Genomic DNA, 22,337 nt, shown 5'->3' on the forward strand with positions numbered 1-22,337 from the left:
CAATCAATTTCGGCTTGTTTAAATTTGAATCTAAATGATTTGTTGATAGAAATTGAAGAAAATTATTTAAAGAACAGAAATGTAATGCATAATCAATTTTTAAAAAAATCATTCTCGCTTGTTTTTATGTTGCAAGCCATATATTTCAATAAAAAAATGGATTTATGGGTTATTGATATAGAAAAATTGGCTATAACAACACTCATACTTTCTGTCTATAAGCAAAAATTCGTTTCAAGAATGAGATTTGATCTTGTTGAATCCCTCTTCTTCAGTCCTTATTCTAGCTACTAAAGAAGTTTAAATACTGTTTTAATTTATTTCTTCTAATAATTAAAGTATTTAACAAAATTAGGTTTACCCCTTTCTTTTCTGTAACACTAACATAAACCATTTGATTTTTAAAAGAAGTTCCAATTCAAAACTACTATGTACCATATCATTAAAGGAGGTCATTATTTTTGACATTTTCTCAATTTCAATATTCCCGACAAATTGTAAAAATACCAAGTTCATGATAAACCGTTGCTGATTATCTAAGAGTTTGATGAATTCATAATTATATAAAATATATTTGTGAAAAAATCCAGTAATAATGAGGAGAATCTCAATTTCATTTCAAAACTTTGTATTCGTGCATATGAAATTATAAGAAATAAATGAAATTTGTCTCAAGTAGGATCTGATATTGGGAGATCATTAACAATCAATATGAAATCGATGAAAACGATGGAGATAAGTGTAGACTCTTTAAGAAAATGAGGCAAGTATTAGTTTTTAAATAAATATATGTTTATATTTTGTCTGTTTTTTCTTATAGGTACATAGTAACAATATATGTATTATGTGTGAATTGAAGAAAATAGAGTAATCATTTATTTGGCATAAGAGGGAAGATATTGGGCCAAAGGAGCGGGAGCACCATAACCCGATCCAGCACCATCACCAGTAGAGGCTTCAGGAAGTTCAGTGACAATATCAGCAACGAATCCACTGTCTCCTTCAACGGTATAAGACACAGTCATGATTTTTCCATCAGCAAGCTTGACCTTGTATTCACCAGAGACGATTCCACCTTCAGCTTGTTCCTCAGCACTGAAGTCATTTCCGGATTCAGCATCAAGAACAGCGTAGTTGAAAGCATAAGGAGGAGTTGGTTCAGGGGCAGCAGGTTCAGCTTGTCCAGCAGCAGCATAGGTTGGTTGAGGAGCAGTTGGTGCTCCATAAGCAGGTTGAGGTGGAGGAGGTGGTGGTGGTGCTCCGTAGGATGGTGGGGGTGCTCCATATGAGGAAGGAGCAGATGGAGCTCCTTGAGCAACGGCAAAGGCAAGACAAAGAGTAGAAGCAAGCTTGAAAAACATTTTGATGGAACTCTGAACGATCTTCAAATGATGATGAACTGAAGATGATCTTGTCTTTTTATATCCATTCCTTGCTACATGAAAATTTGTGACGCTTCTTCTTTACTACTTGTTTGACCCGTTTTGTTCGAGCGCTCATTTTAAGGCAATTTTAACCCAAAAAACAAAACAAAAACGTACAACAATGAATTAAATAATAATCATACCAAGGGTAGTAGAATTTCTGCGATTGATTTAACAAGGAAAAACTTAAGTTGAGTTCATTTCCAATTGAAAGGGCAATTTCTTCTGTTGATAAAGCAAAATTAGAAAATAAACCATTTTTGGATATGGATCAATAATGGTTTTGACGTTTTATGTTTTTCTTTTAAGGTTAAAAACAAGAACTCTGGATTTTATATTGTTCATATATATAACAACTTTTTGAATTGTTTTACAAAATTCATAAATTACTCAAAAATACATATATGTTGTGCGTTAACATAAAAATAATCTTGAGCCAAAATCAAGCGAAGGAGAAAATTCCAATATATATTTTTTTACTTCATATATATATAAATCCCAATTTTTCATAGTGAGTCAATTATAGGCATTGTATTCAAACATGTTCAGATACCCAAGAATTCTAATTATAGTTTTATTTAAGAGACTTGTATTGCTACCAAATTTGCCTTTATAATAAAATCTATCTATTTCTCATTCTTTGATTGTGACAATCAATTTCGGCTTGTTTAAATTTGAATCTAAATGATTTGTTGATAGAAATTGAAGAAAATTATTTAAAGAACAGAAATGTAATGCATAATCAATTTAAAAAAATCATTCTCGCTTGTTTTTATGTTGCAAGCCATATATTTCAATAAAAAAAATGGATTTATGGGTTATTGATATAGAAAAATTGGCTATAACAACACTCATACTTTCTGTCTATAAGCAAAAATTCGTTTCAAGAATGAGATTTGATCTTGTTGAATCCCTCTTCTTCAGTCCTTATTCTAGCTACTAAAGAAGTTTAAATACTGTTTTAATTTATTTCTTCTAATAATTAAAGTATTTAACAAAATTAGGTTTACCCCTTTCTTTTCTGTAACACTAACATAAACCATTTGATTTTTAAAAGAAGTTCCAATTCAAAACTACTATGTACCATATCATTAAAGGAGGTCATTATTTTTGACATTTTCTCAATTTCAATATTCCCGACAAATTGTAAAAATACCAAGTTCATGATAAACCGTTGCTGATTATCTAAGAGTTTGATGAATTCATAATTATATAAAATATATTTGTGAAAAAATCCAGTAATAATGAGGAGAATCTCAATTTCATTTCAAAACTTTGTATTCGTGCATATGAAATTATAAGAAATAAATGAAATTTGTCTCAAGTAGGATCTGATATTGGGAGATCATTAACAATCAATATGAAATCGATGAAAACGATGGAGATAAGTGTAGACTCTTTAAGAAAATGAGGCAAGTATTAGTTTTTAAATAAATATATGTTTATATTTTGTCTGTTTTTTCTTATAGGTACATAGTAACAATATATGTATTATGTGTGAATTGAAGAAAATAGAGTAATCATTTATTTGGCATAAGAGGGAAGATATTGGGCCAAAGGAGCGGGAGCACCATAACCCGATCCAGCACCATCACCAGTAGAGGCTTCAGGAAGTTCAGTGACAATATCAGCAACGAATCCACTGTCTCCTTCAACGGTATAAGACACAGTCATGATTTTTCCATCAGCAAGCTTGACCTTGTATTCACCAGAGACGATTCCACCTTCAGCTTGTTCCTCAGCACTGAAGTCATTTCCGGATTCAGCATCAAGAACAGCGTAGTTGAAAGCATAAGGAGGAGTTGGTTCAGGGGCAGCAGGTTCAGCTTGTCCAGCAGCAGCATAGGTTGGTTGAGGAGCAGTTGGTGCTCCATAAGCAGGTTGAGGTGGAGGAGGTGGTGGTGGTGCTCCGTAGGATGGTGGGGGTGCTCCATATGAGGAAGGAGCAGATGGAGCTCCTTGAGCAACGGCAAAGGCAAGACAAAGAGTAGAAGCAAGCTTGAAAAACATTTTGATGGAACTCTGAACGATCTTCAAATGATGATGAACTGAAGATGATCTTGTCTTTTTATATCCATTCCTTGCTACATGAAAATTTGTGACGCTTCTTCTTTACTACTTGTTTGACCCGTTTTGTTCGAGCGCTCATTTTAAGGCAATTTTAACCCAAAAAACAAAACAAAAACGTACAACAATGAATTAAATAATAATCATACCAAGGGTAGTAGAATTTCTGCGATTGATTTAACAAGGAAAAACTTAAGTTGAGTTCATTTCCAATTGAAAGGGCAATTTCTTCTGTTGATAAAGCAAAATTAGAAAATAAACCATTTTTGGATATGGATCAATAATGGTTTTGACGTTTTATGTTTTTCTTTTAAGGTTAAAAACAAGAACTCTGGATTTTATATTGTTCATATATATAACAACTTTTTGAATTGTTTTACAAAATTCATAAATTACTCAAAAATACATATATGTTGTGCGTTAACATAAAAATAATCTTGAGCCAAAATCAAGCGAAGGAGAAAATTCCAATATATATTTTTTTACTTCATATATATATAAATCCCAATTTTTCATAGTGAGTCAATTATAGGCATTGTATTCAAACATGTTCAGATACCCAAGAATTCTAATTATAGTTTTATTTAAGAGACTTGTATTGCTACCAAATTTGCCTTTATAATAAAATCTATCTATTTCTCATTCTTTGATTGTGACAATCAATTTCGGCTTGTTTAAATTTGAATCTAAATGATTTGTTGATAGAAATTGAAGAAAATTATTTAAAGAACAGAAATGTAATGCATAATCAATTTAAAAAAAAATCATTCTCGCTTGTTTTTATGTTGCAAGCCATATATTTCAATAAAAAAATGGATTTATGGGTTATTGATATAGAAAAATTGGCTATAACAACACTCATACTTTCTGTCTATAAGCAAAAATTCGTTTCAAGAATGAGATTTGATCTTGTTGAATCCCTCTTCTTCAGTCCTTATTCTAGCTACTAAAGAAGTTTAAATACTGTTTTAATTTATTTCTTCTAATAATTAAAGTATTTAACAAAATTAGGTTTACCCCTTTCTTTTCTGTAACACTAACATAAACCATTTGATTTTTAAAAGAAGTTCCAATTCAAAACTACTATGTACCATATCATTAAAGGAGGTCATTATTTTTGACATTTTCTCAATTTCAATATTCCCGACAAATTGTAAAAATACCAAGTTCATGATAAACCGTTGCTGATTATCTAAGAGTTTGATGAATTCATAATTATATAAAATATATTTGTGAAAAAATCCAGTAATAATGAGGAGAATCTCAATTTCATTTCAAAACTTTGTATTCGTGCATATGAAATTATAAGAAATAAATGAAATTTGTCTCAAGTAGGATCTGATATTGGGAGATCATTAACAATCAATATGAAATCGATGAAAACGATGGAGATAAGTGTAGACTCTTTAAGAAAATGAGGCAAGTATTAGTTTTTAAATAAATATATGTTTATATTTTGTCTGTTTTTTCTTATAGGTACATAGTAACAATATATGTATTATGTGTGAATTGAAGAAAATAGAGTAATCATTTATTTGGCATAAGAGGGAAGATATTGGGCCAAAGGAGCGGGAGCACCATAACCCGATCCAGCACCATCACCAGTAGAGGCTTCAGGAAGTTCAGTGACAATATCAGCAACGAATCCACTGTCTCCTTCAACGGTATAAGACACAGTCATGATTTTTCCATCAGCAAGCTTGACCTTGTATTCACCAGAGACGATTCCACCTTCAGCTTGTTCCTCAGCACTGAAGTCATTTCCGGATTCAGCATCAAGAACAGCGTAGTTGAAAGCATAAGGAGGAGTTGGTTCAGGGGCAGCAGGTTCAGCTTGTCCAGCAGCAGCATAGGTTGGTTGAGGAGCAGTTGGTGCTCCATAAGCAGGTTGAGGTGGAGGAGGTGGTGGTGGTGCTCCGTAGGATGGTGGGGGTGCTCCATATGAGGAAGGAGCAGATGGAGCTCCTTGAGCAACGGCAAAGGCAAGACAAAGAGTAGAAGCAAGCTTGAAAAACATTTTGATGGAACTCTGAACGATCTTCAAATGATGATGAACTGAAGATGATCTTGTCTTTTTATATCCATTCCTTGCTACATGAAAATTTGTGACGCTTCTTCTTTACTACTTGTTTGACCCGTTTTGTTCGAGCGCTCATTTTAAGGCAATTTTAACCCAAAAAACAAAACAAAAACGTACAACAATGAATTAAATAATAATCATACCAAGGGTAGTAGAATTTCTGCGATTGATTTAACAAGGAAAAACTTAAGTTGAGTTCATTTCCAATTGAAAGGGCAATTTCTTCTGTTGATAAAGCAAAATTAGAAAATAAACCATTTTTGGATATGGATCAATAATGGTTTTGACGTTTTATGTTTTTCTTTTAAGGTTAAAAACAAGAACTCTGGATTTTATATTGTTCATATATATAACAACTTTTTGAATTGTTTTACAAAATTCATAAATTACTCAAAAATACATATATGTTGTGCGTTAACATAAAAATAATCTTGAGCCAAAATCAAGCGAAGGAGAAAATTCCAATATATATTTTTTTACTTCATATATATATAAATCCCAATTTTTCATAGTGAGTCAATTATAGGCATTGTATTCAAACATGTTCAGATACCCAAGAATTCTAATTATAGTTTTATTTAAGAGACTTGTATTGCTACCAAATTTGCCTTTATAATAAAATCTATCTATTTCTCATTCTTTGATTGTGACAATCAATTTCGGCTTGTTTAAATTTGAATCTAAATGATTTGTTGATAGAAATTGAAGAAAATTATTTAAAGAACAGAAATGTAATGCATAATCAATTTTTAAAAAAAAATCATTCTCGCTTGTTTTTATGTTGCAAGCCATATATTTCAATAAAAAAATGGATTTATGGGTTATTGATATAGAAAAATTGGCTATAACAACACTCATACTTTCTGTCTATAAGCAAAAATTCGTTTCAAGAATGAGATTTGATCTTGTTGAATCCCTCTTCTTCAGTCCTTATTCTAGCTACTAAAGAAGTTTAAATACTGTTTTAATTTATTTCTTCTAATAATTAAAGTATTTAACAAAATTAGGTTTACCCCTTTCTTTTCTGTAACACTAACATAAACCATTTGATTTTTAAAAGAAGTTCCAATTCAAAACTACTATGTACCATATCATTAAAGGAGGTCATTATTTTTGACATTTTCTCAATTTCAATATTCCCGACAAATTGTAAAAATACCAAGTTCATGATAAACCGTTGCTGATTATCTAAGAGTTTGATGAATTCATAATTATATAAAATATATTTGTGAAAAAATCCAGTAATAATGAGGAGAATCTCAATTTCATTTCAAAACTTTGTATTCGTGCATATGAAATTATAAGAAATAAATGAAATTTGTCTCAAGTAGGATCTGATATTGGGAGATCATTAACAATCAATATGAAATCGATGAAAACGATGGAGATAAGTGTAGACTCTTTAAGAAAATGAGGCAAGTATTAGTTTTTAAATAAATATATGTTTATATTTTGTCTGTTTTTTCTTATAGGTACATAGTAACAATATATGTATTATGTGTGAATTGAAGAAAATAGAGTAATCATTTATTTGGCATAAGAGGGAAGATATTGGGCCAAAGGAGCGGGAGCACCATAACCCGATCCAGCACCATCACCAGTAGAGGCTTCAGGAAGTTCAGTGACAATATCAGCAACGAATCCACTGTCTCCTTCAACGGTATAAGACACAGTCATGATTTTTCCATCAGCAAGCTTGACCTTGTATTCACCAGAGACGATTCCACCTTCAGCTTGTTCCTCAGCACTGAAGTCATTTCCGGATTCAGCATCAAGAACAGCGTAGTTGAAAGCATAAGGAGGAGTTGGTTCAGGGGCAGCAGGTTCAGCTTGTCCAGCAGCAGCATAGGTTGGTTGAGGAGCAGTTGGTGCTCCATAAGCAGGTTGAGGTGGAGGAGGTGGTGGTGGTGCTCCGTAGGATGGTGGGGGTGCTCCATATGAGGAAGGAGCAGATGGAGCTCCTTGAGCAACGGCAAAGGCAAGACAAAGAGTAGAAGCAAGCTTGAAAAACATTTTGATGGAACTCTGAACGATCTTCAAATGATGATGAACTGAAGATGATCTTGTCTTTTTATATCCATTCCTTGCTACATGAAAATTTGTGACGCTTCTTCTTTACTACTTGTTTGACCCGTTTTGTTCGAGCGCTCATTTTAAGGCAATTTTAACCCAAAAAACAAAACAAAAACGTACAACAATGAATTAAATAATAATCATACCAAGGGTAGTAGAATTTCTGCGATTGATTTAACAAGGAAAAACTTAAGTTGAGTTCATTTCCAATTGAAAGGGCAATTTCTTCTGTTGATAAAGCAAAATTAGAAAATAAACCATTTTTGGATATGGATCAATAATGGTTTTGACGTTTTATGTTTTTCTTTTAAGGTTAAAAACAAGAACTCTGGATTTTATATTGTTCATATATATAACAACTTTTTGAATTGTTTTACAAAATTCATAAATTACTCAAAAATACATATATGTTGTGCGTTAACATAAAAATAATCTTGAGCCAAAATCAAGCGAAGGAGAAAATTCCAATATATATTTTTTTACTTCATATATATATAAATCCCAATTTTTCATAGTGAGTCAATTATAGGCATTGTATTCAAACATGTTCAGATACCCAAGAATTCTAATTATAGTTTTATTTAAGAGACTTGTATTGCTACCAAATTTGCCTTTATAATAAAATCTATCTATTTCTCATTCTTTGATTGTGACAATCAATTTCGGCTTGTTTAAATTTGAATCTAAATGATTTGTTGATAGAAATTGAAGAAAATTATTTAAAGAACAGAAATGTAATGCATAATCAATTTTAAAAAAAATCATTCTCGCTTGTTTTTATGTTGCAAGCCATATATTTCAATAAAAAAATGGATTTATGGGTTATTGATATAGAAAAATTGGCTATAACAACACTCATACTTTCTGTCTATAAGCAAAAATTCGTTTCAAGAATGAGATTTGATCTTGTTGAATCCCTCTTCTTCAGTCCTTATTCTAGCTACTAAAGAAGTTTAAATACTGTTTTAATTTATTTCTTCTAATAATTAAAGTATTTAACAAAATTAGGTTTACCCCTTTCTTTTCTGTAACACTAACATAAACCATTTGATTTTTAAAAGAAGTTCCAATTCAAAACTACTATGTACCATATCATTAAAGGAGGTCATTATTTTTGACATTTTCTCAATTTCAATATTCCCGACAAATTGTAAAAATACCAAGTTCATGATAAACCGTTGCTGATTATCTAAGAGTTTGATGAATTCATAATTATATAAAATATATTTGTGAAAAAATCCAGTAATAATGAGGAGAATCTAAATTTCATTTCAAAACTTTGTATTCGTGCATATGAAATTATAAGAAATAAATGAAATTTGTCTCAAGTAGGATCTGATATTGGGAGATCATTAACAATCAATATGAAATCGATGAAAACGATGGAGATAAGTGTAGACTCTTTAAGAAAATGAGGCAAGTATTAGTTTTTAAATAAATATATGTTTATATTTTGTCTGTTTTTTCTTATAGGTACATAGTAACAATATATGTATTATGTGTGAATTGAAGAAAATAGAGTAATCATTTATTTGGCATAAGAGGGAAGATATTGGGCCAAAGGAGCGGGAGCACCATAACCCGATCCAGCACCATCACCAGTAGAGGCTTCAGGAAGTTCAGTGACAATATCAGCAACGAATCCACTGTCTCCTTCAACGGTATAAGACACAGTCATGATTTTTCCATCAGCAAGCTTGACCTTGTATTCACCAGAGACGATTCCACCTTCAGCTTGTTCCTCAGCACTGAAGTCATTTCCGGATTCAGCATCAAGAACAGCGTAGTTGAAAGCATAAGGAGGAGTTGGTTCAGGGGCAGCAGGTTCAGCTTGTCCAGCAGCAGCATAGGTTGGTTGAGGAGCAGTTGGTGCTCCATAAGCAGGTTGAGGTGGAGGAGGTGGTGGTGGTGCTCCGTAGGATGGTGGGGGTGCTCCATATGAGGAAGGAGCAGATGGAGCTCCTTGAGCAACGGCAAAGGCAAGACAAAGAGTAGAAGCAAGCTTGAAAAACATTTTGATGGAACTCTGAACGATCTTCAAATGATGATGAACTGAAGATGATCTTGTCTTTTTATATCCATTCCTTGCTACATGAAAATTTGTGACGCTTCTTCTTTACTACTTGTTTGACCCGTTTTGTTCGAGCGCTCATTTTAAGGCAATTTTAACCCAAAAAACAAAACAAAAACGTACAACAATGAATTAAATAATAATCATACCAAGGGTAGTAGAATTTCTGCGATTGATTTAACAAGGAAAAACTTAAGTTGAGTTCATTTCCAATTGAAAGGGCAATTTCTTCTGTTGATAAAGCAAAATTAGAAAATAAACCATTTTTGGATATGGATCAATAATGGTTTTGACGTTTTATGTTTTTCTTTTAAGGTTAAAAACAAGAACTCTGGATTTTATATTGTTCATATATATAACAACTTTTTGAATTGTTTTACAAAATTCATAAATTACTCAAAAATACATATATGTTGTGCGTTAACATAAAAATAATCTTGAGCCAAAATCAAGCGAAGGAGAAAATTCCAATATATATTTTTTTACTTCATATATATATAAATCCCAATTTTTCATAGTGAGTCAATTATAGGCATTGTATTCAAACATGTTCAGATACCCAAGAATTCTAATTATAGTTTTATTTAAGAGACTTGTATTGCTACCAAATTTGCCTTTATAATAAAATCTATCTATTTCTCATTCTTTGATTGTGACAATCAATTTCGGCTTGTTTAAATTTGAATCTAAATGATTTGTTGATAGAAATTGAAGAAAATTATTTAAAGAACAGAAATGTAATGCATAATCAATTTTAAAAAAAAATCATTCTCGCTTGTTTTTATGTTGCAAGCCATATATTTCAATAAAAAAAATGGATTTATGGGTTATTGATATAGAAAAATTGGCTATAACAACACTCATACTTTCTGTCTATAAGCAAAAATTCGTTTCAAGAATGAGATTTGATCTTGTTGAATCCCTCTTCTTCAGTCCTTATTCTAGCTACTAAAGAAGTTTAAATACTGTTTTAATTTATTTCTTCTAATAATTAAAGTATTTAACAAAATTAGGTTTACCCCTTTCTTTTCTGTAACACTAACATAAACCATTTGATTTTTAAAAGAAGTTCCAATTCAAAACTACTATGTACCATATCATTAAAGGAGGTCATTATTTTTGACATTTTCTCAATTTCAATATTCCCGACAAATTGTAAAAATACCAAGTTCATGATAAACCGTTGCTGATTATCTAAGAGTTTGATGAATTCATAATTATATAAAATATATTTGTGAAAAAATCCAGTAATAATGAGGAGAATCTAAATTTCATTTCAAAACTTTGTATTCGTGCATATGAAATTATAAGAAATAAATGAAATTTGTCTCAAGTAGGATCTGATATTGGGAGATCATTAACAATCAATATGAAATCGATGAAAACGATGGAGATAAGTGTAGACTCTTTAAGAAAATGAGGCAAGTATTAGTTTTTAAATAAATATATGTTTATATTTTGTCTGTTTTTTTCTTATAGGTACATAGTAACAATATATGTATTATGTGTGAATTGAAGAAAATAGAGTAATCATTTATTTGGCATAAGAGGGAAGATATTGGGCCAAAGGAGCGGGAGCACCATAACCCGATCCAGCACCATCACCAGTAGAGGCTTCAGGAAGTTCAGTGACAATATCAGCAACGAATCCACTGTCTCCTTCAACGGTATAAGACACAGTCATGATTTTTCCATCAGCAAGCTTGACCTTGTATTCACCAGAGACGATTCCACCTTCAGCTTGTTCCTCAGCACTGAAGTCATTTCCGGATTCAGCATCAAGAACAGCGTAGTTGAAAGCATAAGGAGGAGTTGGTTCAGGGGCAGCAGGTTCAGCTTGTCCAGCAGCAGCATAGGTTGGTTGAGGAGCAGTTGGTGCTCCATAAGCAGGTTGAGGTGGAGGAGGTGGTGGTGGTGCTCCGTAGGATGGTGGGGGTGCTCCATATGAGGAAGGAGCAGATGGAGCTCCTTGAGCAACGGCAAAGGCAAGACAAAGAGTAGAAGCAAGCTTGAAAAACATTTTGATGGAACTCTGAACGATCTTCAAATGATGATGAACTGAAGATGATCTTGTCTTTTTATATCCATTCCTTGCTACATGAAAATTTGTGACGCTTCTTCTTTACTACTTGTTTGACCCGTTTTGTTCGAGCGCTCATTTTAAGGCAATTTTAACCCAAAAAACAAAACAAAAACGTACAACAATGAATTAAATAATAATCATACCAAGGGTAGTAGAATTTCTGCGATTGATTTAACAAGGAAAAACTTAAGTTGAGTTCATTTCCAATTGAAAGGGCAATTTCTTCTGTTGATAAAGCAAAATTAGAAAATAAACCATTTTTGGATATGGATCAATAATGGTTTTGACGTTTTATGTTTTTCTTTTAAGGTTAAAAACAAGAACTCTGGATTTTATATTGTTCATATATATAACAACTTTTTGAATTGTTTTACAAAATTCATAAATTACTCAAAAATACATATATGTTGTGCGTTAACATAAAAATAATCTTGAGCCAAAATCAAGCGAAGGAGAAAATTCCAATATATATTTTTTTACTTCATATATATATAAATCCCAATTTTTCATAGTGAGTCAATTATAGGCATTGTATTCAAACATGTTCAGATACCCAAGAATTCTAATTATAGTTTTATTTAAGAGACTTGTATTGCTACCAAATTTGCCTTTATAATAAAATCTATCTATTTCTCATTCTTTGATTGTGACAATCAATTTCGGCTTGTTTAAATTTGAATCTAAATGATTTGTTGATAGAAATTGAAGAAAATTATTTAAAGAACAGAAATGTAATGCATAATCAATTTTTAAAAAAAATCATTCTCGCTTGTTTTTATGTTGCAAGCCATATATTTCAATAAAAAAATGGATTTATGGGTTATTGATATAGAAAAATTGGCTATAACAACACTCATACTTTCTGTCTATAAGCAAAAATTCGTTTCAAGAATGAGATTTGATCTTGTTGAATCCCTCTTCTTCAGTCCTTATTCTAGCTACTAAAGAAGTTTAAATACTGTTTTAATTTATTTCTTCTAATAATTAAAGTATTTAACAAAATTAGGTTTACCCCTTTCTTTTCTGTAACACTAACATAAACCATTTGATTTTTAAAAGAAGTTCCAATTCAAAACTACTATGTACCATATCATTAAAGGAGGTCATTATTTTTGACATTTTCTCAATTTCAATATTCCCGACAAATTGTAAAAATACCAAGTTCATGATAAACCGTTGCTGATTATCTAAGAGTTTGATGAATTCATAATTATATAAAATATATTTGTGAAAAAATCCAGTAATAATGAGGAGAATCTAAATTTCATTTCAAAACTTTGTATTCGTGCATATGAAATTATAAGAAATAAATGAAATTTGTCTCAAGTAGGATCTGATATTGGGAGATCATTAACAATCAATATGAAATCGATGAAAACGATGGAGATAAGTGTAGACTCTTTAAGAAAATGAGGCAAGTATTAGTTTTTAAATAAATATATGTTTATATTTTGTCTGTTTTTTCTTATAGGTACATAGTAACAATATATGTATTATGTGTGAATTGAAGAAAATAGAGTAATCATTTATTTGGCATAAGAGGGAAGATATTGGGCCAAAGGAGCGGGAGCACCATAACCCGATCCAGCACCATCACCAGTAGAGGCTTCAGGAAGTTCAGTGACAATATCAGCAACGAATCCACTGTCTCCTTCAACGGTATAAGACACAGTCATGATTTTTCCATCAGCAAGCTTGACCTTGTATTCACCAGAGACGATTCCACCTTCAGCTTGTTCCTCAGCACTGAAGTCATTTCCGGATTCAGCATCAAGAACAGCGTAGTTGAAAGCATAAGGAGGAGTTGGTTCAGGGGCAGCAGGTTCAGCTTGTCCAGCAGCAGCATAGGTTGGTTGAGGAGCAGTTGGTGCTCCATAAGCAGGTTGAGGTGGAGGAGGTGGTGGTGGTGCTCCGTAGGATGGTGGGGGTGCTCCATATGAGGAAGGAGCAGATGGAGCTCCTTGAGCAACGGCAAAGGCAAGACAAAGAGTAGAAGCAAGCTTGAAAAACATTTTGATGGAACTCTGAACGATCTTCAAATGATGATGAACTGAAGATGATCTTGTCTTTTTATATCCATTCCTTGCTACATGAAAATTTGTGACGCTTCTTCTTTACTACTTGTTTGACCCGTTTTGTTCGAGCGCTCATTTTAAGGCAATTTTAACCCAAAAAACAAAACAAAAACGTACAACAATGAATTAAATAATAATCATACCAAGGGTAGTAGAATTTCTGCGATTGATTTAACAAGGAAAAACTTAAGTTGAGTTCATTTCCAATTGAAAGGGCAATTTCTTCTGTTGATAAAGCAAAATTAGAAAATAAACCATTTTTGGATATGGATCAATAATGGTTTTGACGTTTTATGTTTTTCTTTTAAGGTTAAAAACAAGAACTCTGGATTTTATATTGTTCATATATATAACAACTTTTTGAATTGTTTTACAAAATTCATAAATTACTCAAAAATACATATATGTTGTGCGTTAACATAAAAATAATCTTGAGCCAAAATCAAGCGAAGGAGAAAATTCCAATATATATTTTTTACTTCATATATATATAAATCCCAATTTTTCATAGTGAGTCAATTATAGGCATTGTATTCAAACATGTTCAGATACCCAAGAATTCTAATTATAGTTTTATTTAAGAGACTTGTATTGCTACCAAATTTGCCTTTATAATAAAATCTATCTATTTCTCATTCTTTGATTGTGACAATCAATTTCGGCTTGTTTAAATTTGAATCTAAATGATTTGTTGATAGAAATTGAAGAAAATTATTTAAAGAACAGAAATGTAATGCATAATCAATTTTTAAAAAAATCATTCTCGCTTGTTTTTATGTTGCAAGCCATATATTTCAATAAAAAAATGGATTTATGGGTTATTGATATAGAAAAATTGGCTATAACAACACTCATACTTTCTGTCTATAAGCAAAAATTCGTTTCAAGAATGAGATTTGATCTTGTTGAATCCCTCTTCTTCAGTCCTTATTCTAGCTACTAAAGAAGTTTAAATACTGTTTTAATTTATTTCTTCTAATAATTAAAGTATTTAACAAAATTAGGTTTACCCCTTTCTTTTCTGTAACACTAACATAAACCATTTGATTTTTAAAAGAAGTTCCAATTCAAAACTACTATGTACCATATCATTAAAGGAGGTCATTATTTTTGACATTTTCTCAATTTCAATATTCCCGACAAATTGTAAAAATACCAAGTTCATGATAAACCGTTGCTGATTATCTAAGAGTTTGATGAATTCATAATTATATAAAATATATTTGTGAAAAAATCCAGTAATAATGAGGAGAATCTAAATTTCATTTCAAAACTTTGTATTCGTGCATATGAAATTATAAGAAATAAATGAAATTTGTCTCAAGTAGGATCTGATATTGGGAGATCATTAACAATCAATATGAAATCGATGAAAACGATGGAGATAAGTGTAGACTCTTTAAGAAAATGAGGCAAGTATTAGTTTTTAAATAAATATATGTTTATATTTTGTCTGTTTTTTCTTATAGGTACATAGTAACAATATATGTATTATGTGTGAATTGAAGAAAATAGAGTAATCATTTATTTGGCATAAGAGGGAAGATATTGGGCCAAAGGAGCGGGAGCACCATAACCCGATCCAGCACCATCACCAGTAGAGGCTTCAGGAAGTTCAGTGACAATATCAGCAACGAATCCACTGTCTCCTTCAACGGTATAAGACACAGTCATGATTTTTCCATCAGCAAGCTTGACCTTGTATTCACCAGAGACGATTCCACCTTCAGCTTGTTCCTCAGCACTGAAGTCATTTCCGGATTCAGCATCAAGAACAGCGTAGTTGAAAGCATAAGGAGGAGTTGGTTCAGGGGCAGCAGGTTCAGCTTGTCCAGCAGCAGCATAGGTTGGTTGAGGAGCAGTTGGTGCTCCATAAGCAGGTTGAGGTGGAGGAGGTGGTGGTGGTGCTCCGTAGGATGGTGGGGGTGCTCCATATGAGGAAGGAGCAGATGGAGCTCCTTGAGCAACGGCAAAGGCAAGACAAAGAGTAGAAGCAAGCTTGAAAAACATTTTGATGGAACTCTGAACGATCTTCAAATGATGATGAACTGAAGATGATCTTGTCTTTTTATATCCATTCCTTGCTACATGAAAATTTGTGACGCTTCTTCTTTACTACTTGTTTGACCCGTTTTGTTCGAGCGCTCATTTTAAGGCAATTTTAACCCAAAAAACAAAACAAAAACGTACAACAATGAATTAAATAATAATCATACCAAGGGTAGTAGAATTTCTGCGATTGATTTAACAAGGAAAAACTTAAGTTGAGTTCATTTCCAATTGAAAGGGCAATTTCTTCTGTTGATAAAGCAAAATTAGAAAATAAACCATTTTTGGATATGGATCAATAATGGTTTTGACGTTTTATGTTTTTCTTTTAAGGTTAAAAACAAGAACTCTGGATTTTATATTGTTCATATATATAACAACTTTTTGAATTGTTTTACAAAATTCATAAATTACTCAAAAATACATATATGTTGTGCGTTAACATAAAAATAATCTTGAGCCAAAATCAAGCGAAGGAGAAAATTCCAATATATATTTTTTTACTTCATATATATATAAATCCCAATTTTTCATAGTGAGTCAATTATAGGCATTGTATTCAAACATGTTCAGATACCCAAGAATTCTAATTATAGTTTTATTTAAGAGACTTGTATTGCTACCAAATTTGCCTTTATAATAAAATCTATCTATTTCTCATTCTTTGATTGTGACAATCAATTTCGGCTTGTTTAAATTTGAATCTAAATGATTTGTTGATAGAAATTGAAGAAAATTATTTAAAGAACAGAAATGTAATGCATAATCAATTTTAAAAAAATCATTCTCGCTTGTTTTTATGTTGCAAGCCATATATTTCAATAAAAAATGGATTTATGGGTTATTGATATAGAAAAATTGGCTATAACAACACTCATACTTTCTGTCTATAAGCAAAAATTCGTTTCAAGAATGAGATTTGATCTTGTTGAATCCCTCTTCTTCAGTCCTTATTCTAGCTACTAAAGAAGTTTAAATACTGTTTTAATTTATTTCTTCTAATAATTAAAGTATTTAACAAAATTAGGTTTACCCCTTTCTTTTCTGTAACACTAACATAAACCATTTGATTTTTTAAAAGAAGTTCCAATTCAAAACTACTATGTACCATATCATTAAAGGAGGTCATTATTTTTGACATTTTCTCAATTTCAATATTCCCGACAAATTGTAAAAATACCAAGTTCATGATAAACCGTTGCTGATTATCTAAGAGTTTGATGAATTCATAATTATATAAAATATATTTGTGAAAAAATCCAGTAATAATGAGGAGAATCTCAAATTTCATTTCAAAACTTTGTATTCGTGCATATGAAATTATAAGAAATAAATGAAATTTGTCTCAAGTAGGATCTGATATTGGGAGATCATTAACAATCAATATGAAATCGATGAAAACGATGGAGATAAGTGTAGACTCTTTAAGAAAATGAGGCAAGTATTAGTTTTTAAATAAATATATGTTTATATTTTGTCTGTTTTTTCTTATAGGTACATAGTAACAATATATGTATTATGTGTGAATTGAAGAAAATAGAGTAATCATTTATTTGGCATAAGAGGGAAGATATTGGGCCAAAGGAGCGGGAGCACCATAACCCGATCCAGCACCATCACCAGTAGAGGCTTCAGGAAGTTCAGTGACAATATCAGCAACGAATCCACTGTCTCCTTCAACGGTATAAGACACAGTCATGATTTTTCCATCAGCAAGCTTGACCTTGTATTCACCAGAGACGATTCCACCTTCAGCTTGTTCCTCAGCACTGAAGTCATTTCCGGATTCAGCATCAAGAACAGCGTAGTTGAAAGCATAAGGAGGAGTTGGTTCAGGGGCAGCAGGTTCAGCTTGTCCAGCAGCAGCATAGGTTGGTTGAGGAGCAGTTGGTGCTCCATAAGCAGGTTGAGGTGGAGGAGGTGGTGGTGGTGCTCCGTAGGATGGTGGGGGTGCTCCATATGAGGAAGGAGCAGATGGAGCTCCTTGAGCAACGGCAAAGGCAAGACAAAGAGTAGAAGCAAGCTTGAAAAACATTTTGATGGAACTCTGAACGATCTTCAAATGATGATGAACTGAAGATGATCTTGTCTTTTTATATCCATTCCTTGCTACATGAAAATTTGTGACGCTTCTTCTTTACTACTTGTTTGACCCGTTTTGTTCGAGCGCTCATTTTAAGGCAATTTTAACCCAAAAAACAAAACAAAAACGTACAACAATGAATTAAATAATAATCATACCAAGGGTAGTAGAATTTCTGCGATTGATTTAACAAGGAAAAACTTAAGTTGAGTTCATTTCCAATTGAAAGGGCAATTTCTTCTGTTGATAAAGCAAAATTAGAAAATAAACCATTTTTGGATATGGATCAATAATGGTTTTGACGTTTTATGTTTTTCTTTAAGGTTAAAAACAAGAACTCTGGATTTTATATTGTTCATATATATAACAACTTTTTGAATTGTTTTACAAAATTCATAAATTACTCAAAAATACATATATGTTGTGCGTTAACATAAAAATAATCTTGAGCCAAAATCAAGCGAAGGAGAAAATTCCAATATATATTTTTTTACTTCATATATATATAAATCCCAATTTTTCATAGTGAGTCAATTATAGGCATTGTATTCAAACATGTTCAGATACCCAAGAATTCTAATTATAGTTTTATTTAAGAGACTTGTATTGCTACCAAATTTGCCTTTATAATAAAATCTATCTATTTCTCATTCTTTGATTGTGACAATCAATTTCGGCTTGTTTAAATTTGAATCTAAATGATTTGTTGATAGAAATTGAAGAAAATTATTTAAAGAACAGAAATGTAATGCATAATCAATTTAAAAAAATCATTCTCGCTTGTTTTTATGTTGCAAGCCATATATTTCAATAAAAAATGGATTTATGGGTTATTGATATAGAAAAATTGGCTATAACAACACTCATACTTTCTGTCTATAAGCAAAAATTCGTTTCAAGAATGAGATTTGATCTTGTTGAATCCCTCTTCTTCAGTCCTTATTCTAGCTACTAAAGAAGTTTAAATACTGTTTTAATTTATTTCTTCTAATAATTAAAGTATTTAACAAAATTAGGTTTACCCCTTTCTTTTCTGTAACACTAACATAAACCATTTGATTTTTAAAAGAAGTTCCAATTCAAAACTACTATGTACCATATCATTAAAGGAGGTCATTATTTTTGACATTTTCTCAATTTCAATATTCCCGACAAATTGTAAAAATACCAAGTTCATGATAAACCGTTGCTGATTATCTAAGAGTTTGATGAATTCATAATTATATAAAATATATTTGTGAAAAAATCCAGTAATAATGAGGAGAATCTCAATTTCATTTCAAAACTTTGTATTCGTGCATATGAAATTATAAGAAATAAATGAAATTTGTCTCAAGTAGGATCTGATATTGGGAGATCATTAACAATCAATATGAAATCGATGAAAACGATGGAGATAAGTGTAGACTCTTTAAGAAAATGAGGCAAGTATTAGTTTTTAAATAAATATATGTTTATATTTTGTCTGTTTTTTCTTATAGGTACATAGTAACAATATATGTATTATGTGTGAATTGAAGAAAATAGAGTAATCATTTATTTGGCATAAGAGGGAAGATATTGGGCCAAAGGAGCGGGAGCACCATAACCCGATCCAGCACCATCACCAGTAGAGGCTTCAGGAAGTTCAGTGACAATATCAGCAACGAATCCACTGTCTCCTTCAACGGTATAAGACACAGTCATGATTTTTCCATCAGCAAGCTTGACCTTGTATTCACCAGAGACGATTCCACCTTCAGCTTGTTCCTCAGCACTGAAGTCATTTCCGGATTCAGCATCAAGAACAGCGTAGTTGAAAGCATAAGGAGGAGTTGGTTCAGGGGCAGCAGGTTCAGCTTGTCCAGCAGCAGCATAGGTTGGTTGAGGAGCAGTTGGTGCTCCATAAGCAGGTTGAGGTGGAGGAGGTGGTGGTGGTGCTCCGTAGGATGGTGGGGGTGCTCCATATGAGGAAGGAGCAGATGGAGCTCCTTGAGCAACGGCAAAGGCAAGACAAAGAGTAGAAGCAAGCTTGAAAAACATTTTGATGGAACTCTGAACGATCTTCAAATGATGATGAACTGAAGATGATCTTGTCTTTTATATCCATTCCTTGCTACATGAAAATTTGTGACGCTTCTTCTTTACTACTTGTTTGACCCGTTTTGTTCGAGCGCTCATTTTAAGGCAATTTTAACCCAAAAAACAAAACAAAAACGTACAACAATGAATTAAATAATAATCATACCAAGGGTAGTAGAATTTCTGCGATTGATTTAACAAGGAAAAACTTAAGTTGAGTTCATTTCCAATTGAAAGGGCAATTTCTTCTGTTGATAAAGCAAAATTAGAAAATAAACCATTTTTGGATATGGATCAATAATGGTTTTGACGTTTTATGTTTTTCTTTAAGGTTAAAAACAAGAACTCTGGATTTTATATTGTTCATATATATAACAACTTTTTGAATTGTTTTACAAAATTCATAAATTACTCAAAAATACATATATGTTGTGCGTTAACATAAAAATAATCTTGAGCCAAAATCAAGCGAAGGAGAAAATTCCAATATATATTTTTTTACTTCATATATATATAAATCCCAATTTTTCATAGTGAGTCAATTATAGGCATTGTATTCAAACATGTTCAGATACCCAAGAATTCTAATTATAGTTTTATTTAAGAGACTTGTATTGCTACCAAATTTGCCTTTATAATAAAATCTATCTATTTCTCATTCTTTGATTGTGACAATCAATTTCGGCTTGTTTAAATTTGAATCTAAATGATTTGTTGATAGAAATTGAAGAAAATTATTTAAAGAACAGAAATGTAATGCATAATCAATTTTTAAAAAAATCATTCTCGCTTGTTTTTATGTTGCAAGCCATATATTTCAATAAAAAATGGATTTATGGGTTATTGATATAGAAAAATTGGCTATAACAACACTCATACTTTCTGTCTATAAGCAAAAATTCGTTTCAAGAATGAGATTTGATCTTGTTGAATCCCTCTTCTTCAGTCCTTATTCTAGCTACTAAAGAAGTTTAAATACTGTTTTAATTTATTTCTTCTAATAATTAAAGTATTTAACAAAATTAGGTTTACCCCTTTCTTTTCTGTAACACTAACATAAACCATTTGATTTTTAAAAGAAGTTCCAATTCAAAACTACTATGTACCATATCATTAAAGGAGGTCATTATTTTTGACATTTTCTCAATTTCAATATTCCCGACAAATTGTAAAAATACCAAGTTCATGATAAACCGTTGCTGATTATCTAAGAGTTTGATGAATTCATAATTATATAAAATATATTTGTGAAAAAATCCAGTAATAATGAGGAGAATCTAAATTTCATTTCAAAACTTTGTATTCGTGCATATGAAATTATAAGAAATAAATGAAATTTGTCTCAAGTAGGATCTGATATTGGGAGATCATTAACAATCAATATGAAATCGATGAAAACGATGGAGATAAGTGTAGACTCTTTAAGAAAATGAGGCAAGTATTAGTTTTTAAATAAATATATGTTTATATTTTGTCTGTTTTTTCTTATAGGTACATAGTAACAATATATGTATTATGTGAATTGAAGAAAATAGAGTAATCATTTATTTGGCATAAGAGGGAAGATATTGGGCCAAAGGAGCGGGAGCACCATAACCCGATCCAGCACCATCACCAGTAGAGGCTTCAGGAAGTTCAGTGACAATATCAGCAACGAATCCACTGTCTCCTTCAACGGTATAAGACACAGTCATGATTTTTCCATCAGCAAGCTTGACCTTGTATTCACCAGAGACGATTCCACCTTCAGCTTGTTCCTCAGCACTGAAGTCATTTCCGGATTCAGCATCAAGAACAGCGTAGTTGAAAGCATAAGGAGGAGTTGGTTCAGGGGCAGCAGGTTCAGCTTGTCCAGCAGCAGCATAGGTTGGTTGAGGAGCAGTTGGTGCTCCATAAGCAGGTTGAGGTGGAGGAGGTGGTGGTGGTGCTCCGTAGGATGGTGGGGGTGCTCCATATGAGGAAGGAGCAGATGGAGCTCCTTGAGCAACGGCAAAGGCAAGACAAAGAGTAGAAGCAAGCTTGAAAAACATTTTGATGGAACTCTGAACGATCTTCAAATGATGATGAACTGAAGATGATCTTGTCTTTTTATATCCATTCCTTGCTACATGAAAATTTGTGACGCTTCTTCTTTACTACTTGTTTGACCCGTTTTGTTCGAGCGCTCATTTTAAGGCAATTTTAACCCAAAAACAAAACAAAAACGTACAACAATGAATTAAATAATAATCATACCAAGGGTAGTAGAATTTCTGCGATTGATTTAACAAG

The 22,337-nt window shown here is 31.9% G+C and overlaps 11 protein-coding genes across 11 annotated transcripts; all 11 read right to left on the bottom strand.

The window, feature by feature from the left end:
• Positions 1-770: 770 nt before the first annotated feature.
• On the bottom strand, positions 771-1,388 carry LOC121129585 (uncharacterized). Its single transcript, XM_040725305.2, has one exon. It carries the CDS (start codon positions 1,359-1,361, stop codon positions 876-878), a length of 486 nt encoding a protein of 161 aa, XP_040581239.1. The 5' UTR covers positions 1,362-1,388; the 3' UTR covers positions 771-875.
• Positions 1,389-2,843: 1,455 nt separating this feature from the next.
• LOC121129579 (uncharacterized) lies at positions 2,844-3,461 on the bottom strand. The gene has a single exon (XM_040725299.2). It carries the CDS (start codon positions 3,432-3,434, stop codon positions 2,949-2,951), a length of 486 nt encoding a protein of 161 aa, XP_040581233.1. The 5' UTR covers positions 3,435-3,461; the 3' UTR covers positions 2,844-2,948.
• Positions 3,462-4,917: 1,456 nt separating this feature from the next.
• Positions 4,918-5,535, bottom strand: LOC121129583 (uncharacterized). Its single transcript, XM_040725303.2, has one exon. The coding sequence runs from the start codon at positions 5,506-5,508 to the stop codon at positions 5,023-5,025; it is 486 nt and encodes a 161-aa protein (XP_040581237.1). The 5' UTR covers positions 5,509-5,535; the 3' UTR covers positions 4,918-5,022.
• Positions 5,536-6,993: 1,458 nt separating this feature from the next.
• Positions 6,994-7,611, bottom strand: LOC121129577 (uncharacterized). The gene has a single exon (XM_040725297.2). The coding sequence runs from the start codon at positions 7,582-7,584 to the stop codon at positions 7,099-7,101; it is 486 nt and encodes a 161-aa protein (XP_040581231.1). The 5' UTR covers positions 7,585-7,611; the 3' UTR covers positions 6,994-7,098.
• A 1,456-nt stretch (positions 7,612-9,067) lies between these two features.
• Positions 9,068-11,041, bottom strand: LOC121129580 (uncharacterized). The gene has a single exon (XM_040725300.2). The coding sequence runs from the start codon at positions 9,656-9,658 to the stop codon at positions 9,173-9,175; it is 486 nt and encodes a 161-aa protein (XP_040581234.1). The 5' UTR covers positions 9,659-11,041; the 3' UTR covers positions 9,068-9,172.
• A 102-nt stretch (positions 11,042-11,143) lies between these two features.
• On the bottom strand, positions 11,144-11,752 carry LOC121129599 (uncharacterized). Its single transcript, XM_040725325.2, has one exon. It carries the CDS (start codon positions 11,733-11,735, stop codon positions 11,250-11,252), a length of 486 nt encoding a protein of 161 aa, XP_040581259.1. The 5' UTR covers positions 11,736-11,752; the 3' UTR covers positions 11,144-11,249.
• Positions 11,753-13,219: 1,467 nt separating this feature from the next.
• LOC121129578 (uncharacterized) lies at positions 13,220-13,837 on the bottom strand. The gene has a single exon (XM_040725298.2). It carries the CDS (start codon positions 13,808-13,810, stop codon positions 13,325-13,327), a length of 486 nt encoding a protein of 161 aa, XP_040581232.1. The 5' UTR covers positions 13,811-13,837; the 3' UTR covers positions 13,220-13,324.
• A 1,455-nt stretch (positions 13,838-15,292) lies between these two features.
• LOC121129572 (uncharacterized) lies at positions 15,293-15,910 on the bottom strand. Its single transcript, XM_040725294.2, has one exon. It carries the CDS (start codon positions 15,881-15,883, stop codon positions 15,398-15,400), a length of 486 nt encoding a protein of 161 aa, XP_040581228.1. The 5' UTR covers positions 15,884-15,910; the 3' UTR covers positions 15,293-15,397.
• A 1,456-nt stretch (positions 15,911-17,366) lies between these two features.
• LOC121129594 (uncharacterized) lies at positions 17,367-17,984 on the bottom strand. Its single transcript, XM_040725319.2, has one exon. The coding sequence runs from the start codon at positions 17,955-17,957 to the stop codon at positions 17,472-17,474; it is 486 nt and encodes a 161-aa protein (XP_040581253.1). The 5' UTR covers positions 17,958-17,984; the 3' UTR covers positions 17,367-17,471.
• A 1,452-nt stretch (positions 17,985-19,436) lies between these two features.
• LOC121129591 (uncharacterized) lies at positions 19,437-20,054 on the bottom strand. Its single transcript, XM_040725311.2, has one exon. It carries the CDS (start codon positions 20,025-20,027, stop codon positions 19,542-19,544), a length of 486 nt encoding a protein of 161 aa, XP_040581245.1. The 5' UTR covers positions 20,028-20,054; the 3' UTR covers positions 19,437-19,541.
• Positions 20,055-21,507: 1,453 nt separating this feature from the next.
• On the bottom strand, positions 21,508-22,113 carry LOC121129659 (uncharacterized). The gene has a single exon (XM_040725383.2). It carries the CDS (start codon positions 22,094-22,096, stop codon positions 21,611-21,613), a length of 486 nt encoding a protein of 161 aa, XP_040581317.1. The 5' UTR covers positions 22,097-22,113; the 3' UTR covers positions 21,508-21,610.
• Positions 22,114-22,337: the final 224 nt, after the last annotated feature.

The sequence above is a fragment of the Lepeophtheirus salmonis genome, chromosome 14 (genome assembly GCF_016086655.4).
Source record: "Lepeophtheirus salmonis chromosome 14, UVic_Lsal_1.4, whole genome shotgun sequence".
NCBI lineage: Eukaryota > Metazoa > Arthropoda > Copepoda > Siphonostomatoida > Caligidae > Lepeophtheirus > Lepeophtheirus salmonis.

Excerpts from the sequence above, each read along its gene's own strand:
- LOC121129585 (XM_040725305.2), bottom strand. The coding sequence starts at position 1,361 with ATGTTTTTCAAGCTTGCTTCTACTCTTTGTCTTGCCTTTGCCGTTGCT.
- LOC121129591 (XM_040725311.2), bottom strand. The coding sequence starts at position 20,027 with ATGTTTTTCAAGCTTGCTTCTACTCTTTGTCTTGCCTTTGCCGTTGCT.
- LOC121129659 (XM_040725383.2), bottom strand. The coding sequence starts at position 22,096 with ATGTTTTTCAAGCTTGCTTCTACTCTTTGTCTTGCCTTTGCCGTTGCT.
- LOC121129572 (XM_040725294.2), bottom strand. The coding sequence starts at position 15,883 with ATGTTTTTCAAGCTTGCTTCTACTCTTTGTCTTGCCTTTGCCGTTGCT.
- LOC121129599 (XM_040725325.2), bottom strand. The coding sequence starts at position 11,735 with ATGTTTTTCAAGCTTGCTTCTACTCTTTGTCTTGCCTTTGCCGTTGCT.
- LOC121129579 (XM_040725299.2), bottom strand. The coding sequence starts at position 3,434 with ATGTTTTTCAAGCTTGCTTCTACTCTTTGTCTTGCCTTTGCCGTTGCT.
- LOC121129578 (XM_040725298.2), bottom strand. The coding sequence starts at position 13,810 with ATGTTTTTCAAGCTTGCTTCTACTCTTTGTCTTGCCTTTGCCGTTGCT.
- LOC121129583 (XM_040725303.2), bottom strand. The coding sequence starts at position 5,508 with ATGTTTTTCAAGCTTGCTTCTACTCTTTGTCTTGCCTTTGCCGTTGCT.
- LOC121129594 (XM_040725319.2), bottom strand. The coding sequence starts at position 17,957 with ATGTTTTTCAAGCTTGCTTCTACTCTTTGTCTTGCCTTTGCCGTTGCT.
- LOC121129577 (XM_040725297.2), bottom strand. The coding sequence starts at position 7,584 with ATGTTTTTCAAGCTTGCTTCTACTCTTTGTCTTGCCTTTGCCGTTGCT.
- LOC121129580 (XM_040725300.2), bottom strand. The coding sequence starts at position 9,658 with ATGTTTTTCAAGCTTGCTTCTACTCTTTGTCTTGCCTTTGCCGTTGCT.